The sequence below is a fragment of the Fragaria vesca genome, linkage group LG6 (assembly GCF_000184155.1).
Source record: "Fragaria vesca subsp. vesca linkage group LG6, FraVesHawaii_1.0, whole genome shotgun sequence".
In the NCBI taxonomy this organism is placed as follows: domain Eukaryota; kingdom Viridiplantae; phylum Streptophyta; class Magnoliopsida; order Rosales; family Rosaceae; genus Fragaria; species Fragaria vesca.
In genome coordinates, this window is record NC_020496.1 from 24,447,987 (window position 1) to 24,467,002 (window position 19,016).

General features: G+C 38.3%; 2 protein-coding genes across 2 annotated transcripts; both read right to left on the reverse strand.

The window, feature by feature from the left end:
- Nucleotides 1-47: 47 nt before the first annotated feature.
- LOC101309280 (multiple C2 and transmembrane domain-containing protein 2-like) lies at nt 48-2,977 on the reverse strand. Its single transcript, XM_004305700.1, has one exon. The coding sequence runs from the start codon at nt 2,975-2,977 to the stop codon at nt 191-193; it is 2,787 nt and encodes a 928-aa protein (XP_004305748.1). The 3' UTR covers nt 48-190.
- Nucleotides 2,978-3,551: 574 nt separating this feature from the next.
- LOC101298913 (mitochondrial ubiquitin ligase activator of nfkb 1-like) lies at nt 3,552-6,153 on the reverse strand. Its single transcript, XM_004303643.1, has 6 exons — nt 5,718-6,153; nt 5,532-5,633; nt 5,279-5,440; nt 5,058-5,179; nt 4,471-4,590; nt 3,552-3,942 (listed from the first exon to the last, which is right to left on the reverse strand). Exons 1-6 carry the CDS (start codon nt 6,090-6,092, stop codon nt 3,648-3,650), a joined length of 1,176 nt encoding a protein of 391 aa, XP_004303691.1. The 5' UTR covers nt 6,093-6,153; the 3' UTR covers nt 3,552-3,647.
- Nucleotides 6,154-19,016: the final 12,863 nt, after the last annotated feature.

The window sequence follows — 19,016 nt, forward strand, 5'->3', positions numbered from 1 at the left end:
AGACTAACATGAATTCATCACAATAGGGTAAACTGAATTTAATTCTATTTAGAATATACATACATAAGTTGTATATGCATGTGCAACGCAAAATTCAAATAAGACCAGATCAAGCATTAGTTTCATAAAATTAACAAGTTGAACAATAAATAAAGGGGAATGGAAGCAAGCCAACAGCCGGTTCACAGTCTCAACTCTCTAGGCTACTGGTCAACATGCAATCCGTTTTAGCCGGCAGCCTTTCGAGGACGTTCAACAGGATCGGTGGTGTCTTACTCCTGAACCAAGGGTGCCTCATAAGGTAAAACCCAACAAGAATAACAATTGCCTTGAAAGGTGTCACATACGATATGATAGCACACACAAGACACAATGTTATACATAAAGTAGTGACACGAGGATCTCGCCAACTCAGTAGTTCCTGAATCCGCTCTCCATGGATTACAATGTCACCCAGCATGGTTTGAATCCTTCCAGCAATACTCCTCAGGCGATCATACCTCATCATCGTGAGCGTTCGCTCCCGTGATGTTGGAAAAGTGTCAAACTCCTCATCAAGCTCGTCAGGGTGCACAGAATCTGCATGTGAGAACTTTATGTCCGTGTGAGGAGGGCACGTTGGGCGATACCGAAAATTCCAAGCCCCTATAGCAAACATGTACAGGAAAACAGTAGGAAAAATCAGTTCTGGAGTGCATACCAGCATCACAAACAGAACATGTACTAGTGCTGTTGTAATGGGGTTCTTCCACATGCATACTTCTTCAAACCATTTTCCCACAGCAAGAAATGCCGATAAAACTGACATCACTCTGAAAAAGTTTGCTTTGCTACGCCTCAAGCTCCAAACATGGGAGTTTACATCAGAGTACATGCATTGAACTACTTCCTTCTGAAGAGGTGCTTCTGCCTGACCAAAATGAGCTGCCACTGCCGAGACAGCTTGCTCACATACGTTGACATGCCAAGGGGGTTGAGAGTATGTGAACATCATGTTAATGAATGATGTGTATGAAAATCTTACTGCAACATGTAATTCACCCTTCTTATTGAGACCAGAAGAACTAAGGGATATTAGTGGGTATAACAGCGTGTAGATTCGGCCAGACTCAAGGGTAGAGACTGGAATTTGGACCTTGCCGATTTCCACATGTTTGTTGTCATCTGAGTCGCCATCAATCTGGTTGTCAAAAATAGCCACTGTGAGAACAGTGGCAGGATCATAAACATCCCAATTGTGCGGCTCATTGAATTTCGGGTTCAAGCTGTCTACTATGGTTCGAGTACGAAACCATATATCTCCATACTTTGCTACACAATAGGGGTCTGATGTACCCCTACCCTTCCTACTTTTCATTGGCAATAGCTTTCCAGCAGCTATAACTCCAAGCTCTAAGACACCAATGGGACTCCCGAGCTGCTTAGTTGGCCCATTAAGCACGTTGCACCCTCCATCAAGACATACACACAAATGGATTTTACTGGAAGAGATTTCTGCGTCATTTCCCATCACATCAGCGAATATGGACTTTTCGAGGTTGAACCACTTACCGCATATAGTTCGATCATCTTCATACCTCTCAACAGAGTTCAATGGTATGGAAACACTTCCAAAGCTCTTGTATTCTTCTGGACCTACGGCATATTCAACTGAAACGATCAGATGCTCATCATCAAATGGTTCAGCAGCAACAAATACCATTTCCTCATTCCAGCAGATTGAGTTCGGTCCTTCAGAGTCCGCTGCTTTTGTCTTTAAACACTGATTACCAATCTGTAGCTGTGCATATGCATTGGGGACGCGGGACATGCCGTATTCAAACAATTGTGCTTCAGTCACATTTACTCTTATGTACCATAACCTTGGTGTGTGGTACACTTTTGATCGGATCTGTTCATAAGTAACTGAAGAAACGTTGGGAGGAAGAGGTGCATCAGAATGCCAGGCATCTGGAAAAGCCTCATCAGCTTGTGTGCCTTTCCATACAGCAAGCATCAAATCCCCGTTTTTGTCCCCATTCTTGTCTGCAATCGCATACCATTTTGGAGCCAATGGACTATTAGGTGAAACTCGAGGATGAACTTCATGGATATTTATTTGTAATGCCCCTTCAAATTGATCACCTTCATTGTTGTTTTCAGGACTGTAATGTTTCACCAGAACATCCATCACAGGAGACTGCATATGTTCCCTTTTGATAGCAAATACTTGATTCCATTCTGGATTGTGCGAGTGCTCTAATAAAGGCTTTGTATTTCCTTTGTAGTACCCAATTTTTAGTGAAACATAGGAGGTTCCTGTTATATTTTTCAAATGTAGGTCACGCACCTTCACAATTCGTACAAACAGGTAATGCATCGTTTCAACAAGGTTATACGGGCTGACCTGTTTCTCTGCGATGAATCGCCCTCGAACAATTTCCCCTCCTCCCAGTACAGGACTAGTTTCTTTAAGCAAACAATCATATGATTTAGATGATGAAGTACCTGAGTTATGTGGAACATTTATAGGAGCCCTTGGTACATTCTGCTGCTGCTGTGGTTGATTTGGGGTCGGAAGGGGTTGACCATGATCATAAGTAACCAAAGCTTTTAAACCAAGCTCTCCTCTCACACGCGAGCTTAAAATGCTTCTTTTTCGCAGAGGGTGGTACCGCAAAACAACAGCATCAGGGTCTGAGACAAATGAAGTCCCGGGAAGACAAACCTTTCCCAGGAAAGATTTGGAGTTTGGTTCATTGTGGTGGTAAACAGTTGCTTCAAGAGTGAGGCTAGGTAAGTGTTCGCGATCAGAGATGTTGAAGTAGAAGCTTTCATTCCAAGCAGGATCGACACCATTTTCTTTTGTGGTGGTCTGGAAGTTTTGATGATCAAACTGGAGCTCCGCAAAAGCACCGGCTGAGCCTTGTCCATCTTTCGGCAAAAGGTTCCTGGCGCTCACAACCTCCACTTTCAACTTGAGGTTGCTCCTTTCCATTGACATGGGACTTTGATCAAATTGAAGAGGAAACAGTTACAAGGATAGTAAACGATCTAATAATGAACTGTGTCTTGCACTCAGACTTCACACGACTTTAATACTTCTCTTCTCTTTTATCAGAATCACTCTATCACTGATAAATTGAAGTTTACAGGTCACTCCACTGATGAGACTGGTCTAAACTTCTCAAGTCAACTCATATTATAGACTACTTGCGGAGCTGCCAACCATTTGCAACCTACCAAGTGAACGTAATGAACACAAACCGACAAAAAATAAGGCTCCACACATGTCTCAGCATCGTCGCATTAAACGATAGGACTCCAACTCAGCAGAGTTTACCTGTTTCCAGGTCTGCATCTCTGCAGATAGTGGCCCGGGGACTTTCCTGGGCCTGATTCTTTTTCAAGAATCGCAGCCCAATCGCTTTGTCCAGTGGTGTTTTTATAAAACAAGAGAGAACAGTCCTCATCTTCGATGTGGGATGTGAATACTCATAACCGCTGCGAACAACCAAAAACTGGACTCTATACATAACAAGCAGCTTTACTCCACGAAAAATCCTTCAAAATCTACAGTTAAACTCATGGGTAAGAGACTACTCCTCAACTATCAAGAATCACTTTACATGAAACTTCCTCGTATATCCTAATACTAAAAACTACAACTAAGAGTCATATATCCGTACCGAACTGCGGATCTCCTGCCTGCAGACCGGGCATTTGGGTGATGTGCTTAGCACAACGGATGTGCAGCAGCGATGACAACACACGAGATGCCCACACGGAATGAAAGCAGATCGTCTTCTCCTCATCAGACAGATGACACATAATTGCCCATCAGATACTTCCCCTACTTCCTCATCTTCTTCTTCAATTTGAGGAGCAGCAATGGTGCTAGCTGCATCGCTTGCTTGCTCTTGCTGCCTCTGTTGCCTCCGTTCTTTCAATTTGTGCCAATTCCTGAAAATCATTTCCCAAATTCATTTATTAACACAACTCCTGATTACTGTGATTATCAATGCAAGAAACAAAGGAACACAAGGGGAGAAAAATAAGAAAGGAAGCTGCAGTGACATGAACAAAACCACCACTTTTCTCTCACTATTGCACAATATTAGAAGGAAAATCTAAAACTGCACTGTGTTCGTCTGTTTTATAGATATCTAAGAAACAAGGCAAAATAAAGATATATGATTTACTTCTCCAGTGGGGGAACCAAGACATAGGGTTAGGTTTAAAAAAAAGCTTTTTGAGGCTACAAATCTAGTTCATGAAAGACATACAATAGAATTGTCAAAATAAGCAGCAAATTAGGAACCAACACCCAATAAAGCCGTATAAGAATAATGATTTTGACAGTGAAATCTTTCAGAACCATAAAGGTGATTCTCTATAATAGCCTAGGAGACATCTCCTATCTATCAAGATTGAATTGGTATCTACAAGCACAACGAAATAGAAAATCAACATTTTCATACGACATTATACCTTACAGCAGCATAGCAGAGGATTCCAACTGACAACAAACCAAGACCCACCCCAGCCCAGAATAGTTTGTTTGTCTTCTGTTCAAGATCTAGAACCAACTCTTCCTTATCAAGCAAAGACCTGCAAAAGATATATGATCGATTTATATCTCCAAACACTTACACCAATAAGAGTCTAATAAGCTAAAATTCATTCAGGATTGGCAACTCTCAAGCAACAATTCACGTTCAAACAGCCACATATTTACCATTCAGGGACAGATATGGAAATAGTAATTATAATAATCAGATTCTTACGGAACAAATAAATCAATCAATCAACTCGAGCGGTATGTAACAAATATTTTTGAAGATGGCAACCCTCATAGTACCTATAGAGATTTAAAGACTCAGTTGACCTGAAAATGCTTAACCAAAACTACAAGCAACAAGGCTAATTCTCATCATCACAAATCCCCAACATATTCACAAAAGAAGAAGTCACAGATATAGCCGAAGACTAAGACTACAAATTAGCCAGAGTACCAGAACGACATTCTAATATCCAACTACAATCCACTCAAATACTAAAGAGAATAAAACCCTTACATAAAATAAGGAAGATCACTGCATGACTTGATTTCCGGTATCCCATTCTGGAAATTGCAGGTACCGACAGCACTGACTTCAACTCCCACTGGAAGAATCTTTTCTTCATCTTGTAGGCCAATCTTCAAAGCCACAATACAGAATTGCCATTATGAAATTCATAACGAAAATATCAAGCTATAAAACACTAAATCAAATAACTGAAAGTACATAACACTCACCGGGTAATCATGACCGAATATTTTCTGCAGGAATGTATAGGGATTGGGAGTAAACAGCTGCTTTTGCTGATAAACTGTGATTAGAGGAACGGAGTGATTTGATCCATCGAAATTCGGAACAACGAAATCGGAAACTCCACTCTCACCAAGAACAAAAGGAACCTGAAACAAATTGCAAAACAAAATTTCAATTTTCAACACCTTGTTAAGCATTCAAAATCTAACGAAACTCACACAAACGATTTAGACTTACCGCTTTGATCGTCCTCGATTCTTGTTCTCTCCATGGCTTCGCCAATTTGGCTCTCACATCATACGTCCACCCAAACAAGCCCTTCCACTCGTCATACAAAAGCTTCACACACCAAAATTCTCCGATCAATTTCAAGAAATCAAAAACCGAAATTGAAAATTGGAAAGAAAATAAGGCTAAGCTCACCCGCTGCGATCTTTGAACGATGACGGCGTCCAAGTACGTGTGTTCATCGGTGTCAGGGTTGACGGGGGCACTGGACTTGAGGCTCTTGTAGATGCCGTCGGCACCGGGTTTGGTTTGGACGCGGCCGCGGAGGACGACTAGCTTGGCGGCATCGGAGGGCTGAGGCTGGTCGGAGTCGTCGGGGATTACAGAGCGGAGATCGGAGACGTTGACGGAGGGCGCTTGGCGAATTTTGTGGAGGGCGGAGGAGCTGGATTTGTAGGTGCGGAAGGATCCGACGGCGGCGAAGGCGACTATTGTGCCGAAAACGGCGCCGTCTAAGGAGAAGATGAGGTGGGAGACTAGCGAGGCTAGGGTTTGGTCGTTGGACGACATTGAAGGCGGTGGCTTCTTCTACATGCGGTGGTGAGAGTGGCGGTCTTTGGCGGGCGGAGATTTAAGTGTCTGTGTGGGGATCAAGTATGGGTGTCTTAGTAATTTCATAAAAAAATAACGCATTTTAGCCGATTTGTTACCCTAACTTTCATTATTAATTTCTTACTCTAGCTTTTATTTCTGTCATTTTACTACCAATAGCCGAATTGCTACCCATAGTTTTAGTTAACTTTTCCGTTTAGAGACCAACATGTGCTATGCACATGAGGGTATTTTTGTACCCATAGCCAATTTTGTGTTTGCTGCGATTAAGGATTAAAATATTTGTATGGGCAATATCGGATATATCGGGGATATATCGGAGATAATAGGGGAAAAATATCAGAAATTTGGAAAGAATTTTTTTTAAAAATATTTAAGAATTAACCTTTGTTTAGTCCTTAAGGTTTACACAACTCATCTACTTAATCCTCAAGGTCTAAAAATCATCTATATAGTCCTCAAGGTTTTGGTTTCTCATCTAGAAGGTCCTCTTGTTAAAAAACTGTTAAACCACTGTTTTTCCGTTACAAAAAGTATTTTTTTTTTTATTTTTTTTTTTAACTTACTCTTAAAGGACTAGACCAAGCTTTTCCTAAGAACTAGCCTTCAACATGCCAAAATTTCACCTAACGACCTCCTGTCTAATGGTTACTAACCATGGCGGAATCACTGCTGTCTTAGTGTGGGCAAGCTTAATCACTTATAAAGTAAAGTAATTTCACAAAAATGAAACAAAAGTCAAAGAAAAAAAAACTATTTTTGAGACGGATAATAGGGCACAAGGTAGAATTTATTTAATTCAACATAAATACAAATACCAAACCCAGAGCCTTGCTCTCAGGTAAACAACTAAAGGCTGTTTAGCTACTCATAAGGTTAAATATAAACACAAGTATTTACTTGTAAATTTACAGCACACCACACCAGAGGATTACAGACTTCAATCTAAAAATACTCTTATTATTCTCACACTATTCTAAATATTGTATAATGACTCTCTAACTTCTTGAGAAAGGTTGAGAAAATTTCAGATTTCTGTTTTTTTTTTGTTCCTTCTTCGATTGCCTTCCTTCTGAAGTTTGAGGCACCTTATATAGGGTGCTGAACTCAAGCTGGAATTAAATCACACCTATACATAGTGGGAGACAAGAGGAATCCTATCCTGATAACTTTACTTTTGAAAAGTAAAGTCGATTGTTTTAGGGCGCTAGCAGCCACTTTCTTTTTATCAAAAGAAAAGCTGTTTGTCTTGATGCGTCGGCAGCCACTCAACTTTCCAGCATATTCACAATATTGTGATATGTTTCTGGATCTTCAGAATATCCCATTGAGGAGTTGGGACCACTATATTCCCAATCTCGTGCCGTGTCTTCATTTCCATTGTCGAGGTCTGAATCATAAGGATACAAAATCTTATATTTTTCTTCAGTCTCAACTTTTTCTAACCACGTAGTAGTAGCCAGAGTGCAATCCACTTCCTTCCTCATAAGAGCTGTGAAAAAGTCACAGTTCTCTGGTGGAGGGTGATTATAACAAGTGACCATTACTTTCTCTCCACTTGCCAAAAGACTTGAATCATAGTCTCTTAGCACCACTTCCTTGATAATAGCTATAGCTATAGCCTTCATCCAAAGGATGCTTTGATTTGGTCTACCATTGCCGCTTACCACAGCTGTCTTTTGAACTGGACTTTGGATTAATCTGATATGATGATATGGAGAGATATAATTCATTTGACCATTTACCACTGTCCATTCTGGAGGGGTCGAAATGAATTTTAACCTTAGAATACAACCATCAGGTCTGATATTTTTGACTGCTTCAGCAATTATGGTAAGAAAATCTTTCATATCTTCATTGGTTTTTGTCCACAAATTATGAACAAAACCGTTCTCTACAAGCCATAGCTTGTGCTTCTGGGGATGTTCTGCTTGAACATCAACCAGATATCTCCCATAATATGGGCCTGGAACTACTGATAATGTTCCTGGAAGAACATCTTTTCCTTCACCTTAGAGGTTATGAAAGCTATACCATTTAGATTCTTTTAGCGCTACAATGAGGATTTTAGCACTTTTAGGATTTTCGAGGTATACCACCTTGGAGGTTTCTGCTAGAACACATTTGTCTTTAGCATGTAATCCATACATTTCTTCAGTTAAAGCCTTGAGGGTTTGAATTAAGTGAGCTTCATTTTCTTCATAAAATGAATACATAATATTATCAATAATAATCTTCTGCTTAAAGGTAATAGTCTTTCCGTTTTGAAAATTGGTCTCTGAAAGATCTTCAGAGATTGATCATGAATGACTTTCTTTCCCGTGACTACTGGTATCTTGTTTGCCTTGAGATGATCTCTTCTGCTTTTTGGCAAAGCAGCAGCCATCAACGGATTTGATATGCCTTTACCATCTGCCGTTTGAGATGGGCTAGCCAGTCTTTTCCCCTGAGACTGGTCAGTTAAGGCTGATCCTTTCGGACACAGCAAAAACTCATTTATGAGTTTATCTTCATTAGTACCACCAGAATGACTAGAGTGACCATCTTCTTCAGAACTTGGTTTAGGCTTGATTCTTGAAGCTTGACTAGACTCAGCAGCTCCATAAGAAATAATATATTGATAACCTGGTCCGTCATGGAGTGGTCATACGGTTTTATCACCGCTTCTGAATCTTTCCCAGAGCTTCTTTTCTTCAGATATTGGTTTCCGACTTCTGGGATTGCGACCTTCTCTATCAAACATCGCCATTTCTCTTGTAAGCGCGTCAGGCAAATAGTTATTGTTTCCTGCAACCATTTCAACATCGTATTCATATTGAGTTAAAAACATTTGCCATCTTAGCACTCTTCCTCTATCTGCAGCATCAGTTAATTTGTAGTTTTTGAAGTTATTTACTCTTTTGTTGTTAGTTCTTACTACAAATTTGTTTCCTAGGTATGCCTCAACACCCTTGTTGCTCTTAATTAAGGCAAAGACTTCCTTGTCTCCAGTAGAATAGTTTAACTCTGCTGCGTTAAACTTTCCTGATAGAAATTTACAAATCTTTTCATAATTTGTGTTTGGAGCAACAGCTAAAACAACTCTTGCCCAATAATAATCATTTGCATCAGTCTGCAAAATGATCAGGTCTTCTTCTTCAGGTAACTGTAGAGGAGGAAGGCTTTTTGTTAACTCCTTAATCTTTCTGACAGTATTACTGTCATCAACTGTGAAAGACCATTTTTTCTTGAATTAAATTCAGCTTACCCCCATAAGGTTTGGGAGTAACTTCATGTTAATCCTTATACTTTCAATTTCATCAGTTTACCCCTCAAACTTTTGAATTTCCCTCAACCGTGACCAATGTCTCATCTTCTGTCTAAATCAGACGTTAATTGCTGACGTGGACCCAATCTCATGAGTTAAATTATGTTTGTACCCGAAGCTTAGAAAATTTTCAACTTAGTTAGGGATAAAAAGGAATGATTTTTTAATTTTTTTTTCACTAGTTTTTTTTGTTAAATGACAATTTTAACCTTAACAATGGGGCTCGTATCTAGAATTAACGATCAATTCAAACAAAATATAAGAATTTGGTCACGACAGACAAAAATTGAAGAGTTCATGGGGTAAACTGATGAAATTAAAAGTGTAGGGATTAACATGAAGTTACCCTCAAACCATAAGGGGGTAAACTGAATTTAATTCTTTTTTCTTAGAACTCGTTTTTGGAGAGAGGAGGGCAGTTAGACCACTAACTTGAGGAATAAAATATCTCACAAAATTAACAACTCCCAAAAATCTTTGTAGAGACTTTGCATCTGGGATATTGTCTGGAAATTGGCTGATTTTCTTAACAATGTGCTCTTGGAGACGAATCTCTCCATCCTTAACATGAATGCCAAGGAAATCTATTTCACCTTTAATAAGATGAATCTTCTTCTGTCCAAGGATAATTCCTTTCTGAACGATAAGCTTACACACCTGCTCAAGATGCTTTAAATGCTCATTCATAGTTTTGGAGAAGACAAGAATGTCATCTATATAAACTATGCAGAAGTCTGAATATGGTTTGAAAATATTATCCATTCTCCTTTGGAAAATAGACGGAGCTTGCTTAAGACCAAATGACATAACTAACCATTCATAGTGCCCTTGAGGAGTTCCAAAAGCTATTAATGTTATGGAATCAGGATGCATTTTAACTTGCCAAAAGCCTGATTTTACGTCAAACTTTGAAAAGATTTTTGCTCCCTTTAGCCTATTGATGAGAACTCTCACCTGCGCTATCTGATAACCGTCTTTGACGGTCTTTTTGTTCACATCCCTGTAATCAATTACCATTCTGGCTTTTCCTTTTAACTGTTCTGCATGATTTCTTACCAGAAAGGCTGGAGCATGCTGAGGACTGTTTGAAAGACTGATTAACTTCTTTTCCAGAAGTTCTTGGATTTGATTCTCCATTTATTTTCTATCTTCTTCTCTATAATGAGGGATGGCCTTAACATGGCAAATAGTATTTGCATTATGCATTTTTAGCTGACAATATATTGGGTCTCTTTCCCAATACAATTGAGGATCTTCACTGATTACTGGTTTCAACAATTTCTCTATTTCTGTGAGAGTTGGTATTTTCTTTTGTTCTACCTTGTTAGCATATACCTTTAGATTATGCTCTCTGATGTATTCCTCTTCTCCATCAGAACTCTCGTTGTCAGAAATTTGATATTCAGAACTTTCCTCTGATTCAGAGTCTTCTGAACTTGTTTCTTCGTTCACCAATATCTCCTTGTGACCTTTAAGCTGCTCTTGTAGCAACAAGACTGGTTTTAAAATTGGCATATAATCACCACTCTTCGCTGGCGACTTCTGATATTGGTCTGTAAATCCTTTACTGGTAACACGTACTGCGTCTATTAATCGGGATTCCCAATAGTATTTTTTATGTTTCTCAAACCCAATCATTTTTTTTGTTTGAATTACTGTTTGTTGAAGAAGAAAGTCATTCCCTATCAACAAATCAGCTGTCTGACCTTCACACTGCCAAATAATCTTGATGGTAAAAGTGCCTCCTCCCAAGGAAACTTGCACATTTCGTGCCATTGTATCCATAACTATGTTGTTTTCTTCCATAGCAACTCCAGTAACTGTTCTTGGAGATTTTTCCCAATATTCTTCAGGGATAGCATATCTTTTAGCAAGACTAAACCCTGAACCAGTGTCTACAAATGCATGTAGATGATATTTTTTGTAATTGGGAAACTTCAGTCCTATAGTAATATAATTAATATATATGCTTGTCTGGACTGGCATTATTCTTGTTTGCTTTTTTGGATCATCAAGTAATTCTGTGAAAAGATTGACCCTTCTTTCTGCAGTTTTTGATTCCAGAGGATTGTCATTTGCTAGACCCAGTTTAGGATTGGAACTGGAATTGAGAGAATCAAGGGATTCCTTGATTTCCCTGTTCTAACTTAATGAAGTTACAAACTTCATCGTTTTTATATCCTCTTCAAGGTTCTTTTCTTTTTCTTTTTTATGGAATGCATTGTATTCCTCTTCTACCAGGACATGTGCTTCATTATCCTTGGTTTTTCTTCTGAGTTCTGCAATAAAACATTCCCGATGATAAGTTTCACATGTACCTTCACAGTACATGGGAATTGAATTATTATCATCACATTTGCAATAGTCACTGATAAACCTTCCTGGATTATTATGGAAGGTACTAATAATATCAGTGTTTTCTTCCTTCCAATTTTGTATCTGCAATAAAAATATAGGACGATCTCCTATATCTTCTTCTTCAGAGTTTTCTGAAGTACTTTTTGTTTCACTATCTGATGGGTATTCAAGCGAATATATTGATTTATTCTCTTCATCAGAATATGCGACTTCAAAGCCTTTTAAATTAGCATACTCTATTGCTTCATCATACTCAGCGATTAAGGCTTTAGAAGATCTCTTGTCCTTTTTAGGACATTCATTTGCATAATGTCCCTCTGCCTTGCAAAGCCAACATCTGCATTTCTTTGTTTCCTTAGAAGAAAAATTGGTCTAGCTTCTTTTTCCTTTTGAAAAATCTCTTTCTAGGAGAAGTTTGTTCTTTCTTATATCTAGGCTTTTTCCTGAACTTATACTTCTTTTTAGAAGCAAATTTTTTATCATGCTTGGTGTTAGAGAACTTCCTTCGGTGTTTTCTTTCTGTAGGAATATGACATCCCCATTGTGTTGGGGTATCCAAAATCTTTAGACACATATTCTCAACTCCTCTGAGTTGCTTCTTGGTCGTTTTGGATTTTCTGTTCTCTGTGCATTGCTTTCTTAGGAGATCCCTAACTCTTTCTGCAATTCCTCCTACAGTAAAATACTGAAGAGGGTTTTCTTCTAATGACTGTGCTACTGCATCATTCCAGGGTTCTGGCAATTTTCTGTAATAAGTTCTGATGAGATCATTATTTTCAATGTCTCCAATAGTGTAGTAGTAGTTTTGAAACTCATTGGTGTATTCTTCAAAATACCTCATGTTACAAATACTCAATTTTTGAATATCTACTTTTGCTCTTTCTTTAAATTGCTCACTGTGCCCCGTGATATCTCCGCAGAATTGTGCGTAGATAGGCACTGCAAAATCTAAAGGACTATTAGTCTGAGCCATTTTTGCTGCCCAATCAGTCCATTGAGAACTTCTCTTGAAGGACTGGTACCATTTCTGGACTATTCCGGTTAAGGTAGACTCATAATATGCATGAGCTTCCTCGTAAGCATATTTGGATAACACTAGAGCCTGGGTTAGCTTTAAACTAGCAACCCAGTTGTCTATTGTCTTTCTTTTATCTCCTACTTGGTCCAGATCCAGATAAACCCCTCTTTCGAACACTGACTGTCCCCATTTGGGTTCTGTAGGGATATACTTTTGAGAACTTCGTTCTCTATATCTTCCTGTAGGAGCTTGTCCTTTTGGAAGCTTGATATTCTTTTCACGAATGATCTTTGTAGGATTGTTGGTGATGTTCTGTATTACAGTATGCCCACTTTCTGGAGGAGTTTGCCTTTCACCATCTGTGTCCATCGACACTCCTGATGGCTCTGGTTCTTCTTTTGCTGCTTGATAAGAAAGAATCTTCCTCTTTTGCTTTCCAAGTTGAACTTGAGAAATTTCATTTATGATGTTCTCTAGTTCTTCTAGGGAATCACAAGTCTCTGCTTGTGCATATAATTCTCTTAATTCTCTTGCTTGGAACATTCTCATAGGTCTTTTAGAATCTTCTTCTTCAAGGGATTCCTCATTATAAACTGATTTAGTTCCAGAGGTACTAGCTTCCTCATAATTAGCGAATGAATGCCTATGAAACTGCAAGTTTATCTTTCCTCCCATGTCTTCATAAATTGAAGCAATAGAGCTTTCAAGTTGTCTGACAGGAGGGGTCAGATTCCATTCTCTTGGGAATGTTACTTCATGCCATTTCGTGACATGTTTTTCTTGAGAATTATTTTTTGGGTTGGTGAGAACAGATGTAGTAATTCCAGGGCTGTTTAGAAACCTGGTATTAGGAGTTACATTTGAGCTCATCAACTTATAATAGATTCGATAATCTATCGCTAGTTCCATCATTCATTTTTTCATAGAAATCCCATATGTCTTGATTCTCAATCTTAGACAGTGAGCAGCATCCCTAAGATGCGTTGTGAAGTTTGGAAATACATTAAAATATGCAACTTGGTTGCACAAAGAAGCTTCTACTGTTCCTAACAGACTTTTCTTGAAATCTGTTATTCTATCGTCTTGTAGGACACATAGAACAGAACAGTCAATACCATCTCTGGCTAAGAGCTTTATTCCTACTTGTACTGCTCCTATATGCATATAGGAATATTTTTTCTGGAAAGCTTCACTTACTTCCTTTGGAGTTATCAACCTGATATCTGTTTCTCCACCTGTGGCTGGAACTGTTAATTCAAGAATCTTGAATCTGTGAGAATTCATAATAAAGGATCCTTTCTTATATATCTCATTGAACCTAAATCTAGGAGCAAAGGCTTCTCGCACACTAGATTCGATTTCATTATACTCAAATTCTTGAGCGTTTATTAATTGCACTGGAACTGTGTTCCTTTTACTGAGGATTCTACTCAGCATCTTCATATCTCTCTTGGTTGTAGATTTTGATGATTTCCATTCAAGTAGTTTTGGTTCACTAAACCTTAGCCTACTTTCTCTCGTTGGTAGGGGTGGAGAATTTATGATAATTTTACTAGCTACATTTTGAGCTAGTGATTCTTCATCTATCTTTTCATAGCCTTCTCCTTCCTTCATCTTCTCTACAATCTTTTGCAGACAAGAGATTCTGTTATGTAACTCTCGAAATTGAATTTCGAGGTCAATACTTATCTCTTGGAGATAAGCGATATTATAATTCTGCTGATGAATTATTGCTTCCACATTTTCTGCCAATTTTTCTGTAGGACGATGAAAGCCAATAGCTTTTACATCTTCCTGTTTTACTTTTAGATCTACTCTTTGATTCATTCTATTCTGGAGATAAGAGTTTCTAAAAGCTTTTTCAGGTTTTCCTGAGTTTCTCTTAGTTCCACTGCTTGTTGATGAATGTTGTTTGCAAGATTCTCAGTGCGAACTAACTTTCTTTCAATATCTATTAGATATTGCTTTTCTTTGAGGTAATCTAGCTTGATTTCAAGCCTGGCAATTTTTGAATTAATTTCTTCAAGTTGATTTATCCGTAGATTAAATCTCTCGAGTTGATCTGATATTTTATCAGACGTTTTATCCCTAAATAAACGATCTAGGAACTCGATTAAGCTTGGTCTTGCTGGATCAAGCTCTTCTACTCCAATTTCTCTTTGGAGATGAATATGTTCGTCGTAGAGCATATTTAATACTCTACACACGTATTCAATGGAGTACTAATTTTCTTGAATGTGTCTTGAATGAAAGCACACTTCCCACTTGTTAGTTCCTTTTGTAGTACAAAAAGACTGATAATTTTTAAGTTTGGATTCTCTCTTATTAGTCAAGAGAAGCCAACTCTGTGGCATAAGCCTTTTTCTTTTACCTGCTTTTGAGCCAAGTAGGCTCTGATACCAGCTATGGCGGATCTAACCGATGCTCAAAATATCAAGAGGTTTTTGATCTTCTTCAAATGTTTCTTGAAGAACTTCAATTTCTTCTCTTGACTCGTATATTCTTCGTTGTATTTGGAAAATAATATCCCAGTAATTTTTTGTACTTCTAGGAAGCTTGTCTCTTCTTTCTTTTAGTTTTCTAAAATTTCTTCTTTCCTCTTGTAATTCTTTATATGACAGTTTAGCTTCTGATAAAAGATCAAGTCTAGTAGCAATAGATTCTCCTATTGATGATAAAAAATTAACTGTTTACCTTTGAGTAGAAAGATATATTTTATATTTGCAAAATGTTAAATATAGACAAATTCAAAATCCAAGGCCCACCATGCTCTATTCATTTTCTTTTAAACAAAAATATTATAGAAAAACAGAATATTCTTTTTCTGACGGAATATTCCATCAGAAATAATGGAAAGGACTAACCAGATTAACAATTGTAAGTTCAAGGACTAAACAGATTAGAATGAAAGTTCAAGAACTAAAGGGATGAAGCACCTAAACTATAGGGACTTTATAGGATTTTACCTAATATTTAACTTATTGGATTTACTTATAAATTGTACAAACATCAACTTCATCTATGGAAAGCGGTGGACTACGCCAACAGTACGGTACACCAGTGTGGGCCCAAAACGCGTGGCACGATATTGTCCGCAGAATTTAAATCCGAAGGGCATATATGTAAGTCCTTTCTTAACTGACGTTAGCAGTAAAATCATTGATGGTTACCCACAGCTAACTAGTTTCAATAGTTTGACCTCTCCATGTCAAGAGCCAGAGGTTCTTCTCAACCATGACGGCAGAGGTGGAGTCGAGGTTGGAGGTCGTCTCACCGAGAAAGATGATGATCGGGTTCTACAAGCAGCAAAGGAACCAAGTCGATGTCGATATCGATTCCGATCAAGATGCGCCAGATTGAGGTTGTGGAGCTGTGTTCCACTTTGGCCTATGCCCACTGTTTGTATTGACCCGATCACATATCATATCAATACCCAATCTTTCATTCTCAGTATCTCAATACGATACCACAGTTAACATGGCAACCAATTTCCAAAACTCCCTAGTTCCTACCACAAAACCGTTGGAGTCTTGCAGACTTTTACATGGGTACCAATTTCCAAGTTTTTGTAGTAAAATAGGCAATTACTGTGACGGACTTAAATTACATAATTACCCTTTCGTTAACGACTCCGGTAGAAGTACGGTACTACCCGCGTAGTGCAGCTTTTGCCCTTCATCTATATCTAGAAAGAGACTCCAAGTAGTTGAAAAGATGTGCGGTGGTCCACAAAAGTATAGTATTCAGACCAAAACATATAACCATACGAATTGTACTGTTGAATATGATAGTCGTATATCTCTTTGGAGCTGCTAATTGTTCCCCTTATATCTCTTTTCGAATATTGTTGATGATGATTCTTGTTTACGCCAAAATTTGTTACATATATTTTTTTAATATATCATAGATTTATTGTAGATTTTCTAAATATTAGAGATATATATTCGACGGAATCGGAGAAATTTGACGGAATCAGAGATATTTGACAAAATCGGTGGAAGATAAGATATTTACCCCTCTAGAGATATCGGGGAATATATCGGATATATCGCAGAGATTTTAATCCTTAGCTACGACCTTTCTTCCCTTTTAGTGTCCTGTAGCCCAAAAACCCATCTAGCAACTCAATCTCTTCCTTGGCCGTCCATGGTTGCTCAAATTGCTTCCTCGATTTGTCAACGTCACTGACAGTTTCTTCTCCTTCAGCACCAGCAGCAAAATCGAGTTGTATTGGATCGTTCGCGGCCGTTTCGGGTCTAACCGTCTGAAACCATGGATCCAACCGTTTGAAACCACCGCCTTCGCGGCCGTGGTGGTCGTCACTGAGCGGTAAGCGCAACAATAACAGTGGGAAGAGCGATGCCAATGACAACGAGGGCGAAATCAAAAGTGGAGGAGGGGGAAGGCGATGTTGATGACGTCATCGTCATCCTCGTAAACGACATCGTCTTATGAGGAAGAGAGAATTCCGATCCTTATGGCAGAAGGTTGAGGGATGGGTGATGAGTCCGTTGGTGGTGGTGATGCCGTGAGAGAGAGAAAATGGAAGAAAATGGCTACGGATGGTTTAGTTAAGCAGAGAGAGACTTAGGTTTGGTCAGTGAGCTGTGGCTTGGTTGGTTAAGGTGTTTAACTGACAACTTTGAGGTCATGGGTTCAAATCTCACGACATATGTAGGGTGTGTGAGTTATTAATAAAAGTTTTTTAAAAAAAAAAAAAAAGCAGAGAGAGACTTAGGCTTAGTTTGGTATTGAGGTTAGAATAATCTATTGTCAAATTAATCAGTTGTGAAAATAATCAGCGGTGAAAATAATTAAGAAGGTGAAATAATTAGGAAAGTGTTTGGTAAAATCTCTTATACACCTGTTAGGTTTAAAATAAACACTTTTAATGTGTTTGATATCTTCTTATACTAAAAAACCGGTTTTATGTAAATGACCAAAATAGATCGGTTAATCTTTTTTTTTCTTCTTCTATTCATAGGTAAGCTCTGACATAAAGTTCCAGTTGGTTCTCGTCAATATCCCAATATATAACAGTATTCCCTTTTGAGAAATAATCCGTTGGGACTTGTTAATTTCACGAATGGGAATCCAAGCATTCATTACAATGTTTCCAGCATAAAATGCATATATCTTCTTGTTACTTTTCTTGATTAATAACCTTGTAGCATAAATAATGTCAATACTAGATTGAACATATATATGCAGTTCCCAGATAATATCCTCAGAACAATAGAGAACATCGCCGCATCGGTGCAAGGGTGCAGCACTATCTTATCATCGTTGACCTGTACCAATCAACATTTGAAAAAGAATTAGACACCCAGATGAAAATTCATGCTGCAATGTCTATTTAATGTGAGATGCGAATTATCAATCCCCTATATATATCCATCAAGCTAGTACCCATGAAATCAGAAACAAATTATCAAGAACTTTAGAGAGATGTGAGAGCAAATTGAAAGAACGATAATGAAAAAAAATACCTATTACAGAAGCAAATTTCTTTTGAGCTTGTGAAGATTGAACTCAACCCAATGAGAATTAATAAGAAAACCCTAGAATTGACAGAAGGAAGAAGAATGACAACTTGGGAAAACTGAAAATCAATATACTGATTGAACTGATAGCAATTGCTGAATCAAAGAAGAAAAGAAATTGAAGAGTCTCAACCCCTAGCCTACAGTTGAAGATGAGCATGGAGGAGAAAGAAAGCACAGAAGCAATAAAGATTGGGTTCCTAAAGATTGAAGACATACTGGAGTAGATGTGAATACGGCAAAATTGAAAACGGTGATGTTGGGCATAAAAGACATGCAATTCATTAATCCTACTGCTTCCTTCCTTGCGTTGAGAAATCGTGGATATGAAAAAGCAGGGGTATGCTTTCTAATTTTGCGGTGATCGACCACGAAATTTAAAAGAAAGCGAGTTTTGCTGGATTACCAATGACACGACCCACCCCGAATTTCACCCTGAAACCCAAAGTAAGTCGTGCGGGGACCACCTCCAAGGAAAATTTACTGAAAAGATTAAGCAAATCTCCCTTGCAGATGGACAACCCTAACTCGAAAATTTCATATTACACTTCTGAACATCACATAATATACAAAAATTCTAAAGTATTCAGAGCTACTAAACACAAGCGGAAGCAAGAAAATACGAGTAGGTTGAACAGGTAACCTACTGGCGAAAA

What these genes read in the sequence shown, in the direction of transcription:
- LOC101309280 (XM_004305700.1), bottom strand. Translation starts at nt 2,977, where the DNA reads ATGGAAAGGAGCAACCTCAAGTTGAAAGTGGAGGTTGTGAGCGCCAGG.
- LOC101298913 (XM_004303643.1), bottom strand. Translation starts at nt 6,092, where the DNA reads ATGTCGTCCAACGACCAAACCCTAGCCTCGCTAGTCTCCCACCTCATC. An exon ending in AGTGATCTTCCTTATTTTAT is followed by an intron (nt 4,591 to 5,057) that starts GTAAGGGTTTTA and finishes TATCTTTTGCAG; the next exon opens with GTCTTTGCTTGATAAGGAAG. An exon ending in CTCTGCTATGCTGCTGTAAG is followed by an intron (nt 3,943 to 4,470) that starts GTATAATGTCGT and finishes AATGATTTTCAG; the next exon opens with GAATTGGCACAAATTGAAAG.